Source organism: Gadus morhua, chromosome 16 (assembly GCF_902167405.1).
Source record: "Gadus morhua chromosome 16, gadMor3.0, whole genome shotgun sequence".
Lineage (NCBI taxonomy): Eukaryota > Metazoa > Chordata > Actinopteri > Gadiformes > Gadidae > Gadus > Gadus morhua.
This window is the reverse complement of record NC_044063.1, coordinates 31,907,326-31,930,629: the sequence shown is the minus strand read 5'-3', so window position 1 is coordinate 31,930,629 and position 23,304 is coordinate 31,907,326. Positions and strand designations below refer to the sequence as shown.

Here is a 23,304-nt window from a genome sequence, read left to right as displayed (position 1 = left end):
TCCACGCTCATGCAGACGTAATCCAGGCCCAGTTGGACGGCCCCGATGACTGTTCTGCGACCACGTTGGACTTGCCAGCAATGTGTTGGATGTCCGTGGTGTACTCAGAGATGTACGCAAGCTGACGCTGCTGGCGGGCAGACCACCGCTCCGCCACCTTGGACATGCAGAATGTCAGAGGCTTGTGGTCCACGAAAGCCGCGAACTCTCGTCCTTCCAGGAGGAACCGGAAATGGCGGATCGCCAGCCAGAGTCCAAGGAGTTCCCTGTCGAACGTGCTGTATTTGAGCTCCCTGGGGGTCAACTGGCGACTGAAAAAGGCGAGCGGCTGCCAGGCACCATCGACCCATTGTTCGTGCACTGCGCCGACGGCGTAGTCAGACGCGTCGGTGGTGATGGCGATGGGGGCATCATGCGACGGATGGGCCAACATGGCGGCTTGGCCCAAGGCGGCCTTCGTGGCCTCGAACGCCTTCTCCCTCTCCGCCGTCCAGTCGACAGCCTGGCCAGGGGACTTGTCCTTGAGAGCTCCGTACAGCGGGCGCATGACGTCAGCCGCCTGGCGGATGAACCGGTGGTAAAACGTCACCATCCCCAGGAATTCCCAGAGCACCCGAGCTGTGTGTGGGCGGGGGAAAGCAGAAATCGCCTCCACCTTCGACGGAAGAGGGGCGGCCCCATCTTTGTTGATGAGAGGCCCCAGGAAGTGGATGGAGGACAACCCGAACAGGCACTTCGCCGGGTTGGTGATTAGTCCGTGCTGGTCGAGCCTCATGAAGAGGTCGCATAGGTGACCCTGGTGCTCCTTTTCGGAGGCGACCAGGATGTCGTCCAAATAAATGAAAATGAAGGGCATCTCCCTGAGCGCCGAGTCCATTAACCGCTGGAAGGTCTGAGCTGCGTTCTTGAGTCCGAACGGCATACGCAGGAACTCGAATAACCCGAACGGCGTCACCACCGCCGTCTTGGCGATGCCCGAGGGATGCACCGGCACCTGGTGGTAACCGCGCCCCAGGTCCACCTTTGAGAAGACCCGCTTGCCCGCCAGGTGTGCTGAGAAGTCCTGGATGTGCGGGATTGGGTAGCGGTCGGGCGTGGTAGCGTCGTTCAGGCGGTGGTAATCCCCACAAGGTCGCCACCCGCCATCTGGCTTGGGAACGATGTGGAGTGGTGAGGCCCAGGGGCTGTCCGAGCGGCGGCTGATGCCCAGGCGCTCCATGTTGGCGAACTCCGACCTAGCGACCTTCAGCCTGTCGGGGTTAAGTCGTCGGGCCCTAGCGTAGACGGGGTGGGCCCTTGGTGTCTATATGATGCTCTACACCATGTTTCGCTGTGACCGCGGAAAAGGTAGGTCGGGTTATACCGGGGAACTCCCTGAGCAGGCGTTGATATTCGTCCCCCTCTGAGAGGGAGCTGGGGAGTCCGCGGGCACATTCAAACGAGGAGAACGTCCGTGCGTCCACCAGGCGGTTTCATTTTTACGTCTACCAGCAGATTGTGCGCACAAAGGAAATCCGTGCCGAGGAGGGGAAAGGAGATGTCGGCCGTGACAAAATCCCACCTGAATCGCTGGCCTCCAAAGCACAGGTCTGCAGTCTTTGTACCATACGTGCGGATGGGTGTGTCGTTAGCGGACCTCAACTGTGGACCGTGGACGCCAGGGGCGGTGTCCTCCACCGTAGCCGGCACGACGCTCCTCTGAGCGCCGGTGTCGCAAAGAAACTCACGGCCGGAGAGAGTGTCCCTGATGAACAATAGCCGGGTTGACGTGCCTGCACTCACGGCCACTAATGAGCGCAAGCCTTGGCGTTTCCCGTCGGTTTGAAGTTGCACGGGGACCGGCACCTCTTTGCCTTAGCGCCGAAACACGCGTGAAAATAGCACATACGATTGCTGGCACGGCCATCGGTGGCCACTGGGGCTCTGTTGGTTAGCCTGTCACTGTCCGGTGGGTAGGCACTGCGTGTTGGGCTAGCACTTCAGGTGCGAAACTCTGAGCAGCCAGGAAAAAACGGTTGGCTTCCTCCGCCAACGCGCTTGGCTCAGTAATCCTCGTGCCCGCGAGCGCCGTCCGGACCTGCGGTGGCATGTGTTGGAGGAACAGTGAAGAGGAAGTTAGGTTCTTCCGCACCCAGCAGGTTGAGCATCATCTCCATATGCTCAGAGGGTTTGCTGTCCCCGAGGCCCCGAATAGCCAACCACCGTTGGGCCCGCTCTGACTGCGGCAGCCCAAAAGTCTTCAAGAGGAAGGCTTTGAGGTCCCTGTACTTGCCGTGGTCCGGGGGATTCGCTATGAAATTCGCCGCCCGGGTCGCAGTGGATCTCCCCAGCGCCGACACGACGTGGTAGTAGCGGGTGGTGTCGTCCGTGATGTCACGGATGGCGAACTGCGCCTCCGTCTGAGCGAACCACGCCGTCGGTGAAAACTCCCAGAACTCCGGCAACTTAATAAAAGCATTATTCGCCATGTTCGTTTTGGTCCCTGAAGCTTCAGCGAGACCTACGTCGGGGTCACCAGTGTAGTGCCGAGAGAAGGGAGTCGGAGGCGGAGTATCCAGCACTAAGTTTTAATGAACACAACACAATAAAACGTACATTCGGAAAGTCAAACCGGACTGAACTGGATGGTCGCTCCGTCTGCCAAAAGGGTCCGTGCTAAACACGCCCCCCTCCCATAGTTCCGTGGGTGAATTATGTTAACCACCACAGAGTAAGAATTAAAAATAAACTAATAGCCTAATGTTGCTGCACGCTTTTGAAGTGCCATCCGCAACACTCGTCATATGATGTCGGGCTAATTAGAATAGCCTATGTGAAATGGAAACACCAACTCTGCAAAGTCAAAAATGTCAATGGACAAATTCGACATTATAGGGAAGTTATTTCTTAGTTTAACAATCTAACAACAATTTAACAACAGGCTGAGCGAGTGCATTGCAAATACATGAAAAGTAGAAATACAAGTCATCAATCAAGCAGACCTTCGATTTGGAACTTGGCCCGACGATGTGTGCAAATCTCTCAATAACAACACTTTTGAAATCAGATATTTCTCAATAACAGCTGTTTAAATCAGGTCTGAAATCAGGTATACAATTTTAATACCTGCTGAAATAAATAAATGAATAGGCTTCAATACAGAAAGATACAGGCAGAGTAATTCGATTTTGAACAACAGTCCTACAATAAGACCATGGGGCAGACTACTTTACGACCATATGGGCGTCTTATAGCGCGGATTGCAATTCTTATGCAGCCTGCAGGGTTATGCGAGAAACATACGGAGGGACGCAACGGACACATGGTCATATTACATAATTTGATGTATTGCTGTATAGTTAAACCAGCAAACCATCGCAAGGAAATGTAACAAAGGTGTAGCTGAAAGATTCATCCACAAACATCAGAATAGAAAAACACTGGCAGGGACCTTAGCGCATGCTTGTGGCAGTAATGCAATCCTGCTGAATTATTTGGAGGGCTTATAGTGAAGTATTTTTAACAGTGTGGAATCTACAGCTGATCACTTTCACTGGCTAAGCAAAATGAATCCCGAACAGTTGAACCTCTGAATTGATCCTGAAAGCCTGTCCTAGAATAATTCATTTGTATTCCGTTTTAGGCCATCTCACTAATGGTCACTTAAATTTATTTAAGCTCACCATGTCCAGTATTCAGAAAGCATTTATTCACAAATAGACCTACGTTCTATTTTTTTGCCAAGCGGAGTCGACAGTCCTGTGCAAGTATGCAAATTAGCCATGTGCGCCAAACAGAAGATAGACGCAATGTATAGAACTGATCAGGCGCGTGCCGTCCATATGGGAAGGTGGGGCGGCGAACTCCCTGCAAAAGCATGCTCCCAAAAAAAATAGTTCCTCAGTAAATCATTGATCCAAGTTTATTTTTAATAATGTGATTGTCACATTAACTATCTATAGTTTCTGTAGGCTTTCCGACTATTTTTGGTCTGTTGTGAGGACGCGTCCCCAGCGTCCCGGGCGTAATCGCCGCCTATGACCCCTGTATTATGGGCGGGGCAGATATAAAACAGTAGGAAACGAAAGCAGCGCTCAGTCTCTCTTTGGGCGGAGGGTGACTTGATGGTGGTTTATCTCTGGTTATAAAGTCCACGTGTTTAGTTAAAGCTCTATGATGGAGCTGTACAGGTGGAAAAACTGCTCCGCCGAACCAAACCCAGCTCGTTTGTCGTGGAGTATCATTAAAGACATCTCACTCATCTGTTGTGGTGCGCAGCATACTTTATTCCTCACCGGCGATGGCACAGTGTTGTCCTGCGGACAAAACTCCAAAGGACAACTCGGTCGAAATAGTCTCGAAGATCAGACGAAGCCAGGTGAGTTGTTCTTGTACAATATGAGCCCTTTCAATATGGGTTCACAGTAAGAAATAGAATTGAGGTTACATAGAAAAATATCGCCAGATAACCAATAGGCATAGGACTATATAAACAATTTAAAATGTATCAACATCTGTAACACATAATTCACATCAACTTGTTTTATGCTTATTATTACCCTTTGTATCTTTGAAATATTTGTTATTTAGCCATTTATTCAGTCTGGTTTGCCCACTTTGTTAGTTTCACTTTCTCTTGCAAGTGAAAAAAATCAAAGAAACGAAAGTCATGAGCTGCACAGAGTTTGTAAGGGGATGGGGCAAATATTACACCATGAATCCTTTACTGTTGGTACTGAGGCACAACAATGATGATTGTAAACTAAACTAAATGGAGAATAATTTGTGTATCATTAATATTTAATAGCCTTTGAAATTCCATTCTGTTTCAATGTTCACTATTTCACGATGAATTTGGTCCCACTCCCTCAGACTTCCCACAACCCATTTGCATTTGTCTGTTTTGCCCCCACTGCAGGACGTGTGTCAGGTTGTAGAAGAGCGGTGAGCTTGTCCTGCGGTCAGGACCACTGCCTCTTGCTGTCTACAACTGGAGACCTGTACTCCTGGGGGGCAGGTGGTGATGGACAACTTGGCGTTGGACACATAACGTCTATGATCCAAACACCAAGGTCAAGACACAACATCATACTAATAATAAGGTTGTGGTCACCGGCAAATAGAAGATTATTAATTCATCAACAATCAACATAATAAATAAACTCATTAAAGGTCCCATGGCATGAAAATCTCACTTTATGAGGTTTTCTAACATAAATAGAGTTCCCCTAGCCTGCCTATGGTCCCCCAGTGGCTAAAACTTGCGTTTGGTGTAAAACGAGCACTAGGTGTTCTGCTCGCCTTTGAAGAAAACGGAGGCTCAAGCGCGCTGAATTGGAATGTGGTCCAATATGTCGTCATAAAGGATCTAAGCTCCTCCCCTTTCTCTGCTTTGCCCGCCCAGAGAATTTGGCCCGCCAATGAGCCACGACTGTGCGAGCGCCACATATATGTGAGTGTGTGTGATTACACACACTGTAACGCAAGTGTTTGCTGTCGGTTCCTTGACGTCTCTTGTATTTCCACAACGAGACTGTAGTGGGGGTTATCTCAGCCAGGGTTGAGAAGGAATTGGGGGAAAGGAACTTTGGCTTTGACTCCCTGAAGGACATGAACTGCAACATGCCGCCGGTTGCGCGAGGCACCACCGCCGCGAAGCACCACCGCCCGGCAGCAGGTAGCACGCGGTTCAGTCTATTTCAGATTGAGGTGGAAGTGGAAGAACCAGAGACGTCGGAAAACCCGACAAAGTCGTTTGGGATTCATAATATCGTCTGGAGGCGCACACAGGTTTTGGCCGTGATAATATGTATTATATGATATAGATGTCTATGTATTATATGATATTATTTAGATGTAGAGCTCCAGGAATGTAACGCAAGTGTTGTACACTTCCTTGTTATTTGGATAACCGTTCTGCTTTTGGTGTTATGGCGCATAATACGTCGGACTCTCGTCTCTGGTATTTCTACAACGAGACTCGTAGTGGGGTTTATCTCAGCCATGGTTGAGAATGAATTGGGGGAAAGGAACTTTGGCTTTGACTCCCTCAAGAACATGAACCACGACATGGAGGAAAAAAGGGATTGTTGGCCGCGAATGTCGACCGCTGCCGAGGGACCACTGCCTCGGCGCTGCAGGAGGCGGAGGTGCCGAAGCGCTGCCCGGCAACAATCCCTTTCTCCTCCATGTCGCGGTTCAGTCTACTTCACATTGATGTGGACGCGGAAGAACCAGGAACGTCGGAGAACCCAACGCGGTCGTTTGAGATTCATAATATCGGCTCATACAGCTTTTGGCCGTGATAATATATATTATATGATATAGATATCTATGTATAATATGATATTATTTATATATAGAGCTCCAGGACTCCCGTGTGTTCTAGAATATTTACAGAACACGGCTAAAGGCTGTGTGCGCCTCGCCATTGCGATACATCCACTCTAAACAGAGCGCATAGTACCGTGGCTTCAAGCTGCTCAGAGCCACACCCCCACCCTCCTCCTTGACCCGCCTCGCTCCTCCTCATTTGCATTATAGCGACAGACACCAAAAAAGCGCATTTGGGGGAAGCTCAATGTGCGACTGGCTCGGAGTGGCTGTAACTCTGCACCACGGCTGAATTTCGGGAGCGTCTTTGAATACTGTGTTAGTGGCCCACTAATACCTATATTAAAGTATCCATAAAATAGCATGTCATGGGACCTTTAACTAACCAAAGACGTAATTTCCTTACAGTCTGCTGCATTTTCCTGTACCAGTAGTCCAAGTAGCGTGTGGAAACTCCCATTCCTTGGCTTTAACGAAAGGTAATATTTATTGATATTTGAATATTTGTTGGATTTATTTATCTTCTTTCTAAATCCTTAGACCCTAGCAATAGTCTAATCAACAGTCAACATACATATGTTAACAAAGTTAAAGGGACAGTGAACACAAAACCGTGTTACTTTTGGGGTTATAAGCCTGAGTACGTCTTCTATGATCTCTAGAACATAGCCTTTTTTTTTATTACTAAAATAATCACATGCCCACATGCCCCTCCCTCTCCTTCCTATAACTTTCAGTCCAAAACGCAGTTGTATTAATGTTGTGTTGAGATCGCTGGGAATTATGGGGAAAACATTTTCAGAAAGTTCTCGTGAAAGACACCTCATGACGCTCTGATGATTCTACTTCCGTTCGGCAACTGGGGCCAGAGTTTTACTCAATGTAATAGTATCTACCATCATATCACATATTTTTTGCCATGTCTACACGTCTTCTATTGATTGACATTGTGACCGCCTGTTGGCATCAACTTTGCTCAGTTTTAAACGTTGTGTACTGGTAAACCAGCTCTAGATAAGGGCGAGTGTAGCCTTCCATGCAGTGGCAATACAATGTGCTTCTCATAAATAAAAGCAAAAGGACAGTAAGTCATCACCAACAAACACATAATCTATGTTCCACACCCAATAGATGGTGGCGTTAATCCTGTTGGTGTGATAAATACAGCTGACGCAGAAGAACTTTTAAATTCCAAATGAAGTGCACATGAACGGTCGCTGTCGGGAAGACACGTAAGCGTGAGCGTCATCACTGACGAGGCGTCTCGTTTTACCAGGACACATGAACGGCACATAAGCTCATGGTGTTCAAATTCAAGCTGAAACCGGTAGTGCACTAACAATTTAAACAAATGTTATCTCGACTGGAGAATGTTTATATTGTCCCTTTTTAAGGTGGACACAGCATAGCCATGGATAGTAGGAGAGCTGAAGGAGATTGAGGAGCATTGACTAGATCTATTTTATATATTTTGCTGAGTTGTGTGCTTAATATTATCAAAATAGTTTTGCAGAATGTTCCAACACAGAGAAATCCATAGTTGTATTCATGGTTAGAGTCTGTTACATGTAACAGTCAGTTTTACCAGTATTATATAAAGTCTTATGTGCATTACATCCCCATCCATGGATGGTTTGCAGAAACGAACAGTGTGAGAATAATAAGTATTTTTTTTATACAGGCATGTAACCCTATTCTAGTAGTACCCCCAGAATGCATTATTAACCCTAAAAAAGCATGATATGATATTTTTAAAACACTTTCAACCCCCTACCACTTTAAATTACCCAGCATTATCTTCAGCTCCAAAAAAAACACAAACAAAATGATCTACAGCTTAACTTGTCCGTTAACATGTTTTTTCTGCCTGAGCCAAGTCAGATCGATTTTCAGTGGCAATCGGGTCGAAGACAAATAATCCCATATTGCTACACTAATTCTTAACATCATCAAACTATTTTTCTGTTATTGTTTTGATTGAGCAACCCCTAGCGGTATAGCTTTAATAAAATGTATTTAATCTAAATATTTTGTATAATTTCAGAAGAATATTTAATTCATTTGCCAATTTTTAATTAGAACTGAATATTGAGATGCAAATTAAATGCTGATATGCTTTGAGCAAGCTCTGTGTCATTCACAAAAACAACGAATTCAGACATTTTTTACAGAGTTTTCAAGAGTAAGGAAGGCCTAACTGATCTGTTATTGTGCTGTATTTTGAGTGTGTTGATGTGCGGCCATTTTTCCTTCACACACACAACCCAGCCGGAGACGTGTTTTCATGGGGCTCCAACAGTCACGGCCAGCTGGGTTTAGGGAGGGATGTGCCCCTGCAGCCCTTCCCTGCCCTGGTGCCCTCTCTCACGGGGATACCGGTTACCTTGATGGCGGCCGGAGGGACCCACAGCCTGTTCATCGCTCTCTCAGGGCTAGTCTACTGCTGCGGGGCCAACAAACTGGGCCAACTGGGACTCAACAGAGTGGATGAGAAGGGTACTCATCAACATTTATTTCGGAATGTTACTTTACAAATGTCATTGCTTCTTCCAATGTCTGATTATTTGTCTTTGTTGTTTCTGCTGACCCAGTTGTTTGTGCTGTTTGAATACAATTATTGAATGAAAGTGTTAGAATTATTGATTCCTGTCAATTAGATAAAGTTTTATGATTTGGGAATGTCCTCAATATGTCCAACAGGTAGGTTTAACATTGTTGCAGTACCATCCCTCAAACCACTAGAGGTCACCGCTGCAAGCTGTGGCGCAGAACACTCTGTTGTCCTAACAAAGGTATTCACACATGGCTACCAGGCCCTTCTCTTCAAACACTATATATTATTGTCATACTCAATTTTTGGTTGTGTTAAATTGTACATTGTGTGAGGAACAAATTCATATATTTTACCTGCAGTGTTACCTACACAAAATATCACCATAGATTTATCAAGAAGCATACGTGTTTCCCTCTAGACAGTCTCCGTAAGCTAGTCAACCAAAAATTAAATATTTATTTGTTGTATTGTATATGTTTATTGTCTGAATATGTTTTCAGACAACTTTCCTGCTCTGCCCCCCCACGTTAAAATAAAGTTATATATGGTTTCAAACAATCTTCGTGCATGGCCCCACAACAGATATATATTTGTTTTATTAGTCAGTACATTTACAAGAAGATGATATATATTACGTAAAAACTACTCAGTCAGCCTACTTGCAATGGCAGGCGAAGAAACACAATTGTTTACTAGGGGAGAGAAGAGCTGACCTGCACATCTACTCTCCTATTGGTCGCTTGTCGACAAACATTTGCATAAAGTTAGGCTAGTGTGCGCAGTCGAATTGTGTGACGGACAAACTGACGGACAGACACTCTATTAGCCTGGCGAGTCATTGTAGTGGAAAGGGAAGGTGGGCAGACCCAATGATTCCCAGTGGGAGTTGGATTGTTGTGTTTTACACTGCTATGTTGGGCTCTCTAGGATGGGAAGGTTTTCACCTTTGGAGATGGAAGCCACGGTCAGCTGGGCCACTGCTCTGCTGCCGGTGAACTAGTACCCCGAGAGGTCCAGGGCATCGATGAACCCGTCTCACAGATTGCATGCGGCAGGTGCTAATCACATGACCTAATCTTAAATGGATGTGTGGTGGATTATAGAAGAACAATATATATATTGTTGTTTTTGTTCCAAAAACATAAAAAGCTTAAATAATTAGGTGACATTGGTTTCCTCTAAATATTGATATTTTGATATTTCCAGCCACCACACCTTAATACTGGGCTCATTGGGACACATTTGGACCTTTGGCAGCGAGGTTAAAGGTCAAAGTGGGAGTGATGGTTCACCAGCTCTTGTACAACTGCCATGGGCCACTGATGGTGCAGCAGCTGTACCTAATGGTACTGTGAATAAATATTTATAAAACTAAATTTCATTGATTGATTTTTTTAATTGGTATGATTAAGATTATGGAATATAAACAGTATAATATGATCTGAGCATCCAGAGGAATAAAGTGGATGATTGTGATGCATTTCTTTTATATCTAGTGTAGTGTCATATAACATGTTTCACCTTGTCCTGCTTCAAACGCAGAGTTGAAAATAGCTGCTGGATGGAACACAAACTTCCTCTACTCACCTGCTGAGGTATCGTATTGAAAATACATTCAAGCTAATGCTAATGTAATGACACAACACCTCACCTGGAAAAGAAAGAAGTGAATCAGAGGCAAAAAAACACTTTCCCTGACAGCAGTCAATTATGGAAAAATAATTTACCGCCCAACATTGGGAAGGCCCATTCAAGTGAATGAGGCATTCTACAGCGACGAGCCGTGTAATGATTTCTGTTATTTCCTCTTATGTATTTTTCTATAGAGTTTGACAAGGGACTTGACCATCAGCCGGTTTGATGAAAAAAAAATACAAAAGTGGCAGGCAATGGAAAAAAGCGATCATGAGGCTATAGAGTTCGTTATTGCATTCTTTATACTCTAATATATTCTTCCATATTTTGTCTATTACTGCTGTATCATTAGTACTAACCATTGTATTATAATCCATTGCAGGGAAATACGGTCAATGTTGGTTTCAAGTTCGAGCCTTGTTGCTGCTTTCGCAAAACCCAAGTAAGTTATTAGTGCTGGATGGTTAAACGGTTCTGGGTTCAGTCCCCACATAACTCACCTGTGCACATCCTGGGAGCAGGTTAAGCTCCCCTTTAGCTTAAGACCTGGATCTTCTTCCGCTGTGCCTAACCTTTCTCCGGTTCGCCAGTCTGTCTCCATCGACTACAGGGGAATTGATTGCTGATGTTGAGGCGGCTGCCCAGACTTTTGACCAGCTGCTGAAGATCCCATGGATCAAAGAAAGAGCTAAGACCAAATATATCAATATATTATAAATGAACCGCATATTTATGTTATATTTAGCAATATTTTAACTGTAACCATGTGAATATTTTCCATCTAGATACATTTTACCGTTATTGTCGACCATCTCCTAAACGCAAGGACTGTGCTAAAGTCCCCTGATGCACTCCTGGTTCTTCTGACATGTCCTCTTCTTCAAGAGGACCACAGCATGATGGATGAGGTCATCCCACTGGCTTTCATTATTACTGAGCTAAATGGAAAGACTTCCGGGTTACTAAGTGAGTCACCTCTGTCTTGAATCTGATTGGTTATTTTGGTCTTATACAGTCTCCCTGGGGTATGTATGGCAGACAAACCTCAAATATGGGAGATCAGGGAATTTCGCTTTCTTTGGCTTATATGGCAAAAGGCTAGATTCTTCTTACATTTCCGGATGGGTGCTTCTGGTAGAAGTTAAATGCTAACATGTTTAAAAACTATCATTTTCACGTCACGCTATCTACACGAACCATATGTCAAATGAAACTGAGACTTCACAGATTCCAATGGTATGAACCTTATCATTTGTGAGCTTATCTCAATGAACTAGATGTGAAATACACACACAATTCTTCTATACTTACTTGCCTGTAACACTGACTTTATTCAAACTTTATCACTTTAGCTATTTGTTTAACTTGTTTACTCCATTAAGACCTTTGAATTCTGTTCTAATCTTTTCACTTGATTAAAGCTATTCAAAATTTCTTCACGCCTTAAACTACCGGGTTGATTTAAACCTAAATTTGCACTATAGCACTCACCACGTTTTCTACAGGAAGTGCATTTTCTAGTTATAAGTTATTACAGGTAGTATGTTATTACAGGTAGATTATAATGTGTTTGTATAATGTTGTTTTTGTTATTGTTTAAGGAGGTTGTTGGTCTTCCCTGCCCCCTGCCATCCTGACCAATCACATCGAGGTGTTCAAACGGGCCCTGTCCTTCCTTCTCATGAATGGCCTTCTGGAGTCTCATGACAATCAGATCAAAATCTTGCTGGAGACCCTCAAGATGCTCTACAAGGTGAGACACTAACCTTAACTTGTAAGATTTTAATGACACCTTTTAGGACCCTAAAAGGAGCCCCTTATTATACTTCATCATTATTTTACTTGTATAATATGCTTTCATAAAATTCTACATTACTGTAATTATTTATCAATGCATTTTTCTTAACAGGCTAATAAAGCTGGCCGGTCTCTGAAGGTTCCACTGAGTACTTTTTATGTAGACCAAATTGAACACTCACAGTACAATGCTTTTGAGGATGTGGGCCTTTGGATTGCCTTCTCACAAAAGGAGGTAGAAACAAATCATTCATCATGTATTCATATATTTTCATTTGGAGTTATCATATTCAGCATTTTCAGCTGCTAAATCATATTTACAGGTGTGAAGTGATTTACAAACATTACATCTACGAAACATTAGCGCTTGAATGTTGTGGTTAAAGTATAAAATACTCTTAAATGTCAAACTTTCAAAGAAATGTTAGATACTTGTTGTTTTAGTTGTTATAATTAAGAATTATCCTTCTTTATATATTTAAGGCAAAGGAGAACGCACCAGCCATCTTCTGCCGGTATCCATTTGTGTTAAATCTCCCTTGCAAGTTGGCGTCCTTTAACATCCACGCAAATTATCTCAAGGTATAACTGTCAGGGAGAATATCTCTCCATGGTTTTTGTCAAATGATGCTCCATGGCCTACTATGTAGAAATGATGCACCAGTAATGCAGTAATGCCTGATTGAATAAATTGCAAATATAATTTAATATCTACTGGATCATTTTATTAATTAAAATTGATAATTGATGATTTTAAGTTTGGGGAGTCAGACAGCAACAGCAATAAAACAGCCTTTTTTATAGAATCGGCTAAAAACAGCCAACGGAAGAATGAGTCTATATGCGCTTTTTTGCTCCAAAACGAACGTTCCAACTTGTTAGCATCATACCAAACATATCCGAAATCCATTTTACATCGGATTTGTCCTTTAAGCTAGCAAGCTAGTCATTTGTTTTGGGTGAGTGGCTTTGAGGAAGGCCTGAAGAGAAGAGGTGAGATTTTTTCATGGGAACCTTAAAAATCCATCTGGCTCTGGCAGGTTTTGTGGAAAGAATGTATTTTTATGTACTTTTATAAGTAAAATCAATCAGGTAGAACAATTCTATAGCAATATATATGTATGTAAGTCATGTGAAAAATAATTACGGGTGATTTTTAATTTTTGCTAGGCTACAAAGTTAACATAGATTGATAAGGAGATCTAAAGGCATAGAATAGCCAGGCCCTAGAAGGCCAATTTTCCCCTGCAACGTGTGATTTAGTACTTTAGGCTACTTTTAGTCACTCAGTCTCACAACCGATAAAGAGGTTGTGAGACTGAGTGAGGTGACTGATGACATACAAGGCCAAACAACAACTTTGTACAAGGGAGGGATCAAGTCCAGGAATCACGCTCTTGATAAGGAACCAGCTGCGTCTTAAGCATCAGCATGCAGAGTGGATAAAAACAGCAGGAGGAGGCCGATCGAAGGAGGTCCAGAAGGATGAGTAACAAACAGTATATTGTGTTTTGATGGGCCTTGCTTTTTTTCTTACAGAATCAACACCGTCAGGAGTTACATGTCTCCATGGTGGAGCCAGAATTTGAAGTTAGTCTCCGGGGGAACCCTGAAGCGGCGCCAGGGTTCCAGCTCAAACTGAGACGAACACATCTTGTTGAAGATACTTTCCGCCACCTGTCTTCAGCCGACCACTCTCTTTTCAAGAGGCAACTCTTGGTGAATAAGTCACTGTTAAACGTCTGTCTCTGCGGTGTCTCGCAGTTCTGTTTTTCCCTATTACACCGGAGCTCCACTGAAAATCTCTGGCATGCATTCACCCTTACACAGAATACATTTTCTTGAGATTGAAAAAGATCATTTCCACATTTATGGCTGAAAATCGCTCCAAAATTGAGCATGACTTATTTATTTGCTTCGATTGAGCACCTTCAGTTGATTTTCATGGCTGCGTTTCCAAACCAAATCAAAATGTTGACGAACCACTTATTTACTGAGGTGTTATTATATTATTATTAATATTATTATATTATTAACTGTGTTCCTTCTCAAGGCCTCTATCTCAATGGCTTTCGGGGAGAACTTTCATGTCCCTTTTATGGCTTTGGGTTGTGGTGTTGAGCATGTTGAATCCATTGAGGCTGACTTACTCCAAGGCCACTAAAGCCTGTAATGTAATCTAGGTGCACTTCAAAGAAGAACTGGAATTTACCTCCAAAGCAGTCAACCAACAAGACTTCTTCATCAACGTGTTTGAGGAGCTCATGGACCCTGGGTCAAAAATGTTCATGTATAATGAAGGCCAGACACTAGCTTGGTTCCCTGCCCAGGTGAGGAATAACCTTCATGCTTCACAACTTTTGTCTACACAGTAACAATAATACAATTATTACTATACACTTGAAATTACATAAAATATCGGTATGATAATTCACTTTTCTGACAGTTTTTCCTAATATAGTGTATATATATATATAGTCCATACTAACAACTATCAACCTGTGTTTGTCTGAGACAGGTTGACCCGCCCAGATTGGAGAAGTACTTCCTGTTTGGAGTTCTATGTGGCATTGCCTTGAACAACTACAACATCATCAATCTGCCTTTCCCATTAGTTCTCTTCAAGAAGCTGGTCAACGTGAAACCATCCTATGAAGACATGAAAGAATTTGAGCCAGTAGTAGCAAGGTATGTCATGGTTTTACAGAAATTAATAGCCTGGCATTTAATTTCCTGTGGTTAATATATGGTTATCTAATCAAAAGTGAAGATGTTGTTTATACTTTTTTAATTAAGAAACATCAATGGTTCTATCAACTAGAATCAACTAGAACCAAATAAGTATCAAAGGCTAGGGCAGGGTTTAGGAGGCAGATCAACTAAATCCATGGGGGCTATCCTTACAGGAGTTTGAATTGCATTTTGGAAGACTACACCTCTGAGGACTTTGAGAAGTTGGACCTCATCTTCACGGTAGGGTGAATTTCTTCTGCAAAACAGAAGGCCTTATGGGCTTTCCTTAAGCTTTTTCTAATTGACAAGTAATTGCAATGGCTCATTGGTCATTGTGTGTTGCAGGTGGACTGGGATGGCAGAAAAGTGGAACTTGATTCAACAGCAAAAGGGAAGCCTGTCTCATGTTTCAACAAGTAGGTTTATGGATGATTGAGGTCAATCTATTATCATCCAGTTAGGCTTTGACCTGACAATACAACTTTTTTATAAAAACATATAGGCAAGGCAAGGCAACTTTATTTATATAGCACTTTTCATACACAAGGCAGACTCAAAGTGCTTCACATATAAACATTGTCATACAATAAAATAAAATAATGGATAAGTAAAAGAAAACATAAAAATTAGTCAAATAGATTAGCATTTTAGAAAGTGCAAAGTATTTAAGATCAGATCAACAGCCTCTCTGGTATCCACGTCGGGACTCCAACCCGACCTAAAGGAATTCTGTCCTTTCACTGGGACTCCAACCCGACCTAAAGGAACTTGGTCCTTTCTCTAGGACTCCAACCCGACCTAAAGGAACTTGGTCCTCTCTCTGGGACTCCAACCCGACCTAAAGGAATTTGGTGCTTTCTCTGGGCCCCAAACCCGACCTAAAGGAACTTGGTCCTTTCTCTGGGACTCCAACCCAGATTCTAGAACTCCAACCCAGACAGAAATTGGGTCTCAAACCCTTATCCTTTCTCTCTGGTATCAGACTATGTATCTTTCTGGTAAAAATAGAAAATAAAGTTTCGAAAGTGCGATGTATTTAAGATTTAACATAAAAGTCTTCAGTCTTGTTTTAAAGGTGGTCGGAGTTGGAGCAAGTCTTAAATCCTGAGGGGTTTATTCTAGCTATTTGTGGCTTAGTAACTAAATCCTGCTTTCCCATGTTTCGTGTTTACTCTGGGGATAATTAACAGATTAGTCTCAGAAGTTCTTAGTGGTCTAGAAGGACTAGCATATCAGTTAAATATTTTGGGGGGATTTATAGGTTAGCAACATAATTTTAAAATCAATTCTCGGACCTACACTACAGGACGCCAATGTAACGATTTAAGAATTGGTGTAATCTGTTCTCTTTGTTAGAACTCTAGCAGCAGCATTCTGAACAAGCTCAAGTTTCCTTAGTTTTTTTTGGGAGAACTCTAAGGAGTCCATTGCAGTAATCAAGCTTACTAGTGATAAAGGTATGTACAAGTTTTTGTAAGTCTTCAGTGGACATAAGCCCTCTAATTGCTACATTTTTAAGGTGATAATATGCAGATTTTGTAACTGATTTGATGTGACCCTCGGAATGTAAATCAGAATCCATGATAAACCTTAGATTTCTGGCTTTGATTGAGGTTTTCAGGGACAGAGAGTGAAGGTGTTGGGTTACGTTAAGCCTTTCCGTTTTAGCACAAAATAAAATTTTCTTGGTTTTGTCCTCATTTAGTTGATGGAAAATTCGACACATCCAGTCTTTCACTTGCTCAATGCACTGGCACAACAGATCTATGGGCCGATAGTCATTTGGTGATAGCGATGTCATCAGCATAGCTATGATGGTCAATATTGTTATTTTGCATGATTTGCCCTAGTGTTAGCATGTCGATGTTGAATAAGGAGGGTCCTAAGAAAAAAAAATGCATCATCACTGATTTAAACTGAGATACTCGGGTGTTTCGGCTCGAACATCAGACACCCTGTCTCAGGCGACCCAGTTAAGGTTGATCAAGCTAGCTCTTCAGCTTTTGCCCTAGCAGCACTCTCCCACAGATACACTCTAATGATCCAGACCTGGAGGCCTTCTCTGCAGCATCTGTGTTGTTATAGAAGGCCCTCCTCCCCCTCTCACCTGTGATGCAGAGTGCACCATAAGCCCTTAAGAGGGACTGTCCTGCAGATCGTCTGCCCCCTATCTATTATGGCGGGCATCTTGCCCCCCAACCTTGTCTTTGGCAGTCGCCCTCCCGCTCAATGGCCTCTTCCGTGTAGTCTTCCCATGACATGGTAAGCCTCAGCACGACAACACTCTTCATTGCCACTGTCACCAGAACAATGTGAGGTTTCAGGGTGTTCTTGGCAATATGCTGAGTTGCCTGCCTAAGTCCACTGTCAGCTGTTGCATTGTTGAGAAGCCCTGATTCTGCTCTCACCTTATTCTGGATTAGTTGCCACCGCTCCTTGACCCAAGTCTCGTCATAATGGGGGATAGCTCAGTGCTTTATCTGGACACTGCTCCCACCACGACTTGATGGCATATCCATGACTGCCTGTTCAACTGCCACCTCCACATTCCACGTCCAACTGGTCTTGACTGCTTCCCCTGCAATGTAGACTTAAGGGTTGCTTGGCTTTCTGAACTGCAGCATCTCCATTGCACGCAAGACCCTCAAATTCCACCTTGGTGGATTTCAGGGGGAGCCTTAGTTTGCAGGTTTTACCATAGAGGGCGATTCAGCAATGCCACTTCCAATGGTATCGGCTGATGCCTCTTCCCAGGTCTGAAACTGTGGCAGTCGGGACATCTAGAGGAGCAGTGACCACATGATCCTGTTCTGGTAAATCCATACCTTGATTTTTCCAGGAATGCTTTTTCTGTGAACATCTTCCAGCCAACCCTCCATCTCCTCGCAACTGTTCGTAATAGTCGCTGTATCCCTGAGGCTGTTGTCCAAGATCTACCCTAGGCTTCTGAGAGATTAGAGCGATTCGTGTTTCTGAGGTGGAATGCCGAAATGTATTCACTTCTCTTTCTTTCTTCAACCTTGATTTCACTTGCTTGAAAGACATCCCGGCCAATACCAAATCGTCTTAACATAATTGGTAAACCGGGACAAGGACTTTGCTTAAAGTGTGAAGTTGTGCATCGACATGAAATCATTTCATTTCAGTGGCCCTACCACCATAATGCCAGAGCTTTTATGTACAATGAAACATGTATGGACAACATTGCTAGTAAGCCATTGCAGATACCGAAATTCACTTATTATTGTTAGGCAAGGCAAGGCAAGGCAACTTTATTTATCTAGGACTCTTCATATGAGGCAGTCAAAGTGCTTCACATAGACAATAAAATAAAATTATAAAATAAATAAGTAAAAGAAACCACAGGCAAAGATAAAAAATAAAAAGCATTTTAGAAAGTGCAATGTATTTAAGATTAATCAGAAAGCTAAAGCAAACATAAAAGTCTTGTTTTAAGTGGTCAGAGTTTTGCCAGTCTTATGTCTTGTTTCCACCGAGCGGTACAGCCGATGCGATTTGGTGCGGCACGGTTACACTTAATCTGGCTGGCGTTTCCAACGCTGACACTGCCCTTATGGTAGGGCGGGGTTTATACCCGATGGCGATAGCCGCGGCAGCTATGTAAGCATTGTGACATCATAGCAGCGCGACACAGTGTAGCCTGCTAATAAATTCAATGTTTTGTGTTTTCTCTGGGGATAAATAATAGATTAGTCTCAGAAGATCTTCGTGGTCTAGAAAGCTTATGTAGTGGAAGCATATCAGTTATATACTTTGGCCCTAGTAAAACAATAGTACTAATTATAGTTTTGCAGGCTCTTAAATTGGATATAAGAACCCTCAGGCCCTCCCCTGCACCGTAAATAATATTTATACTGTGTTCAAATTGTGCTTATCAACACAAGTGTGCTTTATCTAAAGCAGGCATCTCCAAACGGCGGACCGCGGTCCGGGTTCGGACCAAGTGACGATCCTATCCGGACCCATGACCAATTTAAAATAATACGATTTTTTTTTTTTTTTTTTTTTATGATTTCACTATACAAAGCATGATTATGTTAGTAAAACATTTCTCACTGAAATACAAATTGAAAGGCAGAATAGTCTGTAGTACAGCATAAAAACAGCAAAGAGCAATGATCTTCACAGAGCGAAGATCATGCACTCACCGAACTCCCCCCCTCCCTCCGTCTGTCACGGCATGTGCGTAATAGCGTCACTCAAAAAATAGCCCATCAAATTTTTATTTTACCGGAAGAGCGATTTGGAATGAGAAAATGGCTTGCTTGAAAATAAGGAGAGTTTACCCCGAAAACAGACATTTTAAGATGAATGGACTGACCAATACTTGTTCATTCTCCCGCAAGGCAGTACAAAACCTTTGTTATGTCTTTTATGTGTTGAAACCGTGGCGCTGATAAAAAGCGGGAATATTAAGCGTCATTACTAATCCAAACACAGATCCTTCGAGGAAAAGTATCCCCAGAAGTAAGAGCGTGGAAAATATCCGAGCTGAGAGCTCAGTATGAGAGGTCTACGCGTGTCTTCACACACTAATTTACAGGCCAGCAACGTGCAAATGAATGCTCACTTAAGATTGCATGGATTTAGGGGCAACATAATAAAACTTTCAGTGACACGACTGTTGTGAAGGAGTGCTTGAATGCTGCTGCCGAGACGTTACTTGATGGTAAACAAAGGGATGAATTGTGTGAAAAAATAATGCAAATCCCAATGTGAGCTGCAACGACAACCAGAAAATCTTAAATGTTATCAGATGACGCACTGTCACAGCTTCATGCGGCTGTTCAGAGGGCCCCATCCTTAGCCATTGATGAGTCTTCAGATGTAACGGATAATGCCCAGCTTTTGGTTTATGTGCGATTGTTTCATCAAGACAAGAAAGAGATGGGTCTAACACCACTTGAGACACTGTTTTGCTTACTTGAAATGAAGGCCTAATGTTCTTTTTGTGTTTATTTGAAATGTAGGTCTGGTGTACCCGTTTTGCTTACTTGAAATGTAGGCCTAATGCACTTTGTGTTTATTTGAAGTGTAGGCCTAGTGTTCCTGTTCTGCTTACTTCACATGTAGGCCTTATGCACTTTTTATGTTTACTTGAATTGCAGGCCTAATGTACCTGTTTTGTTTACTTGAAATGTTAATATGTGTTACTTTGTCTTACTAGTTTTTCTTGGTTAAAAGTAAGCTATTTGGAAATAGAAAATAAATACATCTGAAATTATAAGGTAATAGGCCGTGTTGATTGTATTTGACAAAAGAAGGCTATTAGGACGTGGTAGGTTCGGACCTTTCTTGGAGGGAATTTTCAGTAAGTGGACCGTGTTCAATTTTAATTGAAGACCCCTGATCTAAAGCATAGCACTTTGTCCATCAACAGGAAAGAGTTTGTCGATACCTACATCGACTATGCCTTCAACAAATCCGTTGAGAAGGTGTTTGAAGAGTTCAAGAGGGGCTTCTTCAAGGTGTGCAGCAGAGACGGGGTAGAGTTCTTCCAGCCGGAAGAGTTACGAGGCGTGATGGTGGGCCAGGAATTCACTGACTGGGATGTGATGAAGCAGGTCTGTACTACTTGGCATAACAAGTGACACACTATTTTATTGAGAGGAGATCATTATATCAGCAAGTGGTCATTTCCAGACTTTCCTGGGATTTAAATGTTGAGAAACATTATGGAGAAATTAGGAAATCGAAAACAGAGAAAAAGAGAATATATGGAAAGACAAAGAAAATAAACATTGAGCAATAAAAGAAAAATATGGAGGGCAGAAACATTTTGATAAAAGATGGAGAATGAGAATATTGAGAACATAGAAATAAAAGATGGAGAAAGAACAAGAGGAAATAAAAATAATGTAAATGTAGAAAAGAAGAGGGTGAACTACGTTCAGAATGTGAGAAAGGTGAGAAAAAGGATGGATAACAAGTTATTTTGAAAAAGATGTCGAATGAGAAAAATATAGAGAAAATGAAAGACATGAGTGACAGGATATAACAGGATATAACAGGAATAATATTCTCAAATATATAAAAAATGAAGAAAAACAAGACGAAGGGTTAAAATGAGAAAGAACCAAACCGCTCTCCTGGGTATGCCACCAAAACTACGGTTGTTATGATCGGGTCAGAATATTTGTTATATTTTCCAATTCACATGACATCTTTCTTCCCGAAAGATTCACTTCGGTATGGAAGCATTGATTGATTGATTTGTAATACTCTGTAACTCCCCCAGAACACAGTGTATGAAGGAGAGTACAGCGAAACACATCCCACTATCATAACCTTCTGGGAGGTGTTTGATGAACTGACCGAGGACGAAAAGAAACGTTTTCTCTGTAAGCATTAAACATGCTGCTACGTAACTTAGTAGTCATAGTATGTATATGATGTATGCACCTTTGTAACATTATCTGCACCTGCCTTCCCATCAGTGTTCCTCACAGGTCTGGATCGTGTACCCATTATCGGGATAATAAAAGTAAAGATGACGGTGGCGATCCTGCCAAATGCCACAGAACTCCATTTCCCAGAAGCCCTCACTTGCCATTCCATCTTACTGCTACCCAACTACAGGAGATATCCCACCAAGAGGACGCTAAAAAGCATGCTGTTGGCAGCAATTTACCACACTAGAGGCTTCTGGGAGGAATGATAAAGCCGCCTTAAAATGTTCGGTCACACCATACATTGATTGGGTTCATTCATTTTTGCACCAGATACCCAACTGGTAGACTCACTGATATAGTTAGCTTTTAAGACGTTATGTTGTTGATCATGTAAGCACTCAATGTGTCTATTCCGTTATCAGATCAGTACGTTTTATGTTCTCGTTTGAAGTGGCCTTGTACAAGTAAGGATTGCATCCAGAGGCAGATTGGCAATCGGGAAGATCAGGATGTTTCCCGGTGGGCCGGTCCACTTTGAAATGTATTTTGGGAGCCCCCTAGTGGTAAGAGCCGAACACTGCGGCCAGTGCCCACTTGCCGTTGTATTTAGGACCCGCAATCGCGGGTCCTAAGATATCTGCGCAGGGGGCCGGTAAGGGCCTTAAACTCCCGGTCTGAAAAAGGGTCCCACTCCGCCCCTGGTTGCATAAATATAATTTACGCACAATCAAAATTACCTTCATGAATTGTACTATCCCTCTTGTTAGACTATACCTTGATAGCTTAATTTATTTATTTAACCTTTAGGGGGAACGTGAGTTTTCAATCATATACAACCCTGTCTCACTCAAAAATGTAGTATAGCGACATTGGTCAGCAACGGAAAACATTTTTGGCCAATTATTTTCTATAGTCCTGCATCCACGTCACGTGACTGTCTGCGAAAGCAACAAGATGGCTGACATTAATTTATTTTCAGTGGAAAATGCAATATTTTGATAACATTTATAACAAGAAATGTGCATTTGATTGTCATAATCTTAATTTTGAAGGTAAACCACATTTAAGACAATTAAATTCTAATGAATGAATTACTTTTGTAATCAATGTGCCGTTTTTATCAAATCACACTGAGAGATTTGGTAGTGACACAGCCGATTTGTGAAAGCAAATCACCAAGCGCAATGATTTAAAGGGACTCTGTAGTATTCTCGTGCACTGTGTTGTAACTCTGACTTAAACACAGAGTTAAACCGTAGCCAATGAAGACAGAGTCGTAGTAAGGTTGACCATTTACTGTCACACTTCCTCATCAACAGACGTTGAAAACTGCAAATAAAATAATTAGTGCTGTCAGTTAAAAGCGTTATTAACGGCGTTAACGCAAACCAATTTTAACGGCGTTAATTTTTTTATTGCGCGATTAACGCAATTCTTTTATTTTTCTTTGGCTCAAAACAAAGAAGCAGTAGCCTGACTGCTATGTTCAAGGCAGTATGTTTGTATGTTCATCGTTTAATTGCACTATAGGCTTTTTTTTGTATCGTCCTGTTTTGATCAGTATATGCCAATGTTGTTATCAATAAAAAAACATTTGCACAAGGCAAGCCGATGCACTTTTCCACGTTGATAAGAGCATTACAATGAGAACAATTAATGGGACAAAGAAATCAAGGGATATTTAGCATAGAAAAAACATTTGTGATTGATCGCGATTGCTCGTGAGTTAACTATGACATTAATGCAATTAATGCGATTAATTATTTTAATCACTTGAAAGCACTAAAAATAATACAAAAATATTTTCTGTCCATTTATGAATAATCATCCAGTTGTACATAGCTGTATATAATAATATTA

General features: G+C 42.6%; 1 protein-coding gene across 3 annotated transcripts; it reads left to right on the top strand.

Annotated features, from left to right (window-relative positions):
• The first annotated feature begins 4,052 nt into the window (after window positions 1-4,052).
• On the top strand, window positions 4,053-22,538 carry LOC115561347 (probable E3 ubiquitin-protein ligase HERC6). 3 transcript variants are annotated; one of them, XM_030381326.1, is made up of 23 exons: window positions 4,054-4,357; window positions 4,898-5,051; window positions 6,721-6,791; window positions 8,581-8,808; window positions 9,013-9,104; window positions 9,794-9,921; window positions 10,073-10,212; window positions 10,409-10,461; window positions 10,693-10,784; window positions 10,884-10,943; window positions 11,092-11,188; window positions 11,287-11,467; window positions 12,103-12,254; window positions 12,411-12,533; window positions 12,782-12,880; window positions 13,838-14,017; window positions 14,482-14,628; window positions 14,817-14,986; window positions 15,205-15,271; window positions 15,377-15,447; window positions 20,433-20,616; window positions 21,291-21,393; window positions 21,490-22,538. In XM_030381326.1, exons 1-23 carry the CDS (start codon window positions 4,153-4,155, stop codon window positions 21,708-21,710), a joined length of 3,018 nt encoding a protein of 1,005 aa, XP_030237186.1. In that variant the 5' UTR covers window positions 4,054-4,152; the 3' UTR covers window positions 21,711-22,538. The 3 variants fall into 3 exon arrangements, with proteins under 3 accessions (XP_030237188.1, XP_030237186.1, XP_030237185.1); XM_030381325.1 differs by having other exon boundaries at window positions 4,898-5,081; XM_030381328.1 differs by lacking the exons at window positions 20,433-20,616; window positions 21,291-21,393; window positions 21,490-22,538 and adding an exon at window positions 15,816-15,991 and having other exon boundaries at window positions 4,053-4,357; window positions 4,898-5,081.
• Window positions 22,539-23,304: the final 766 nt, after the last annotated feature.

What these genes read in the sequence shown, in the direction of transcription:
- LOC115561347 (XM_030381325.1), top strand. Translation starts at nt 4,153, where the DNA reads ATGATGGAGCTGTACAGGTGGAAAAACTGCTCCGCCGAACCAAACCCA. An exon ending in CGAAGATCAGACGAAGCCAG is followed by an intron (nt 4,358 to 4,897) that starts GTGAGTTGTTCT and finishes CCCCCACTGCAG; the next exon opens with GACGTGTGTCAGGTTGTAGA. An exon ending in TTCCTTGGCTTTAACGAAAG is followed by an intron (nt 6,792 to 8,580) that starts GTAATATTTATT and finishes CACACAACCCAG; the next exon opens with CCGGAGACGTGTTTTCATGG.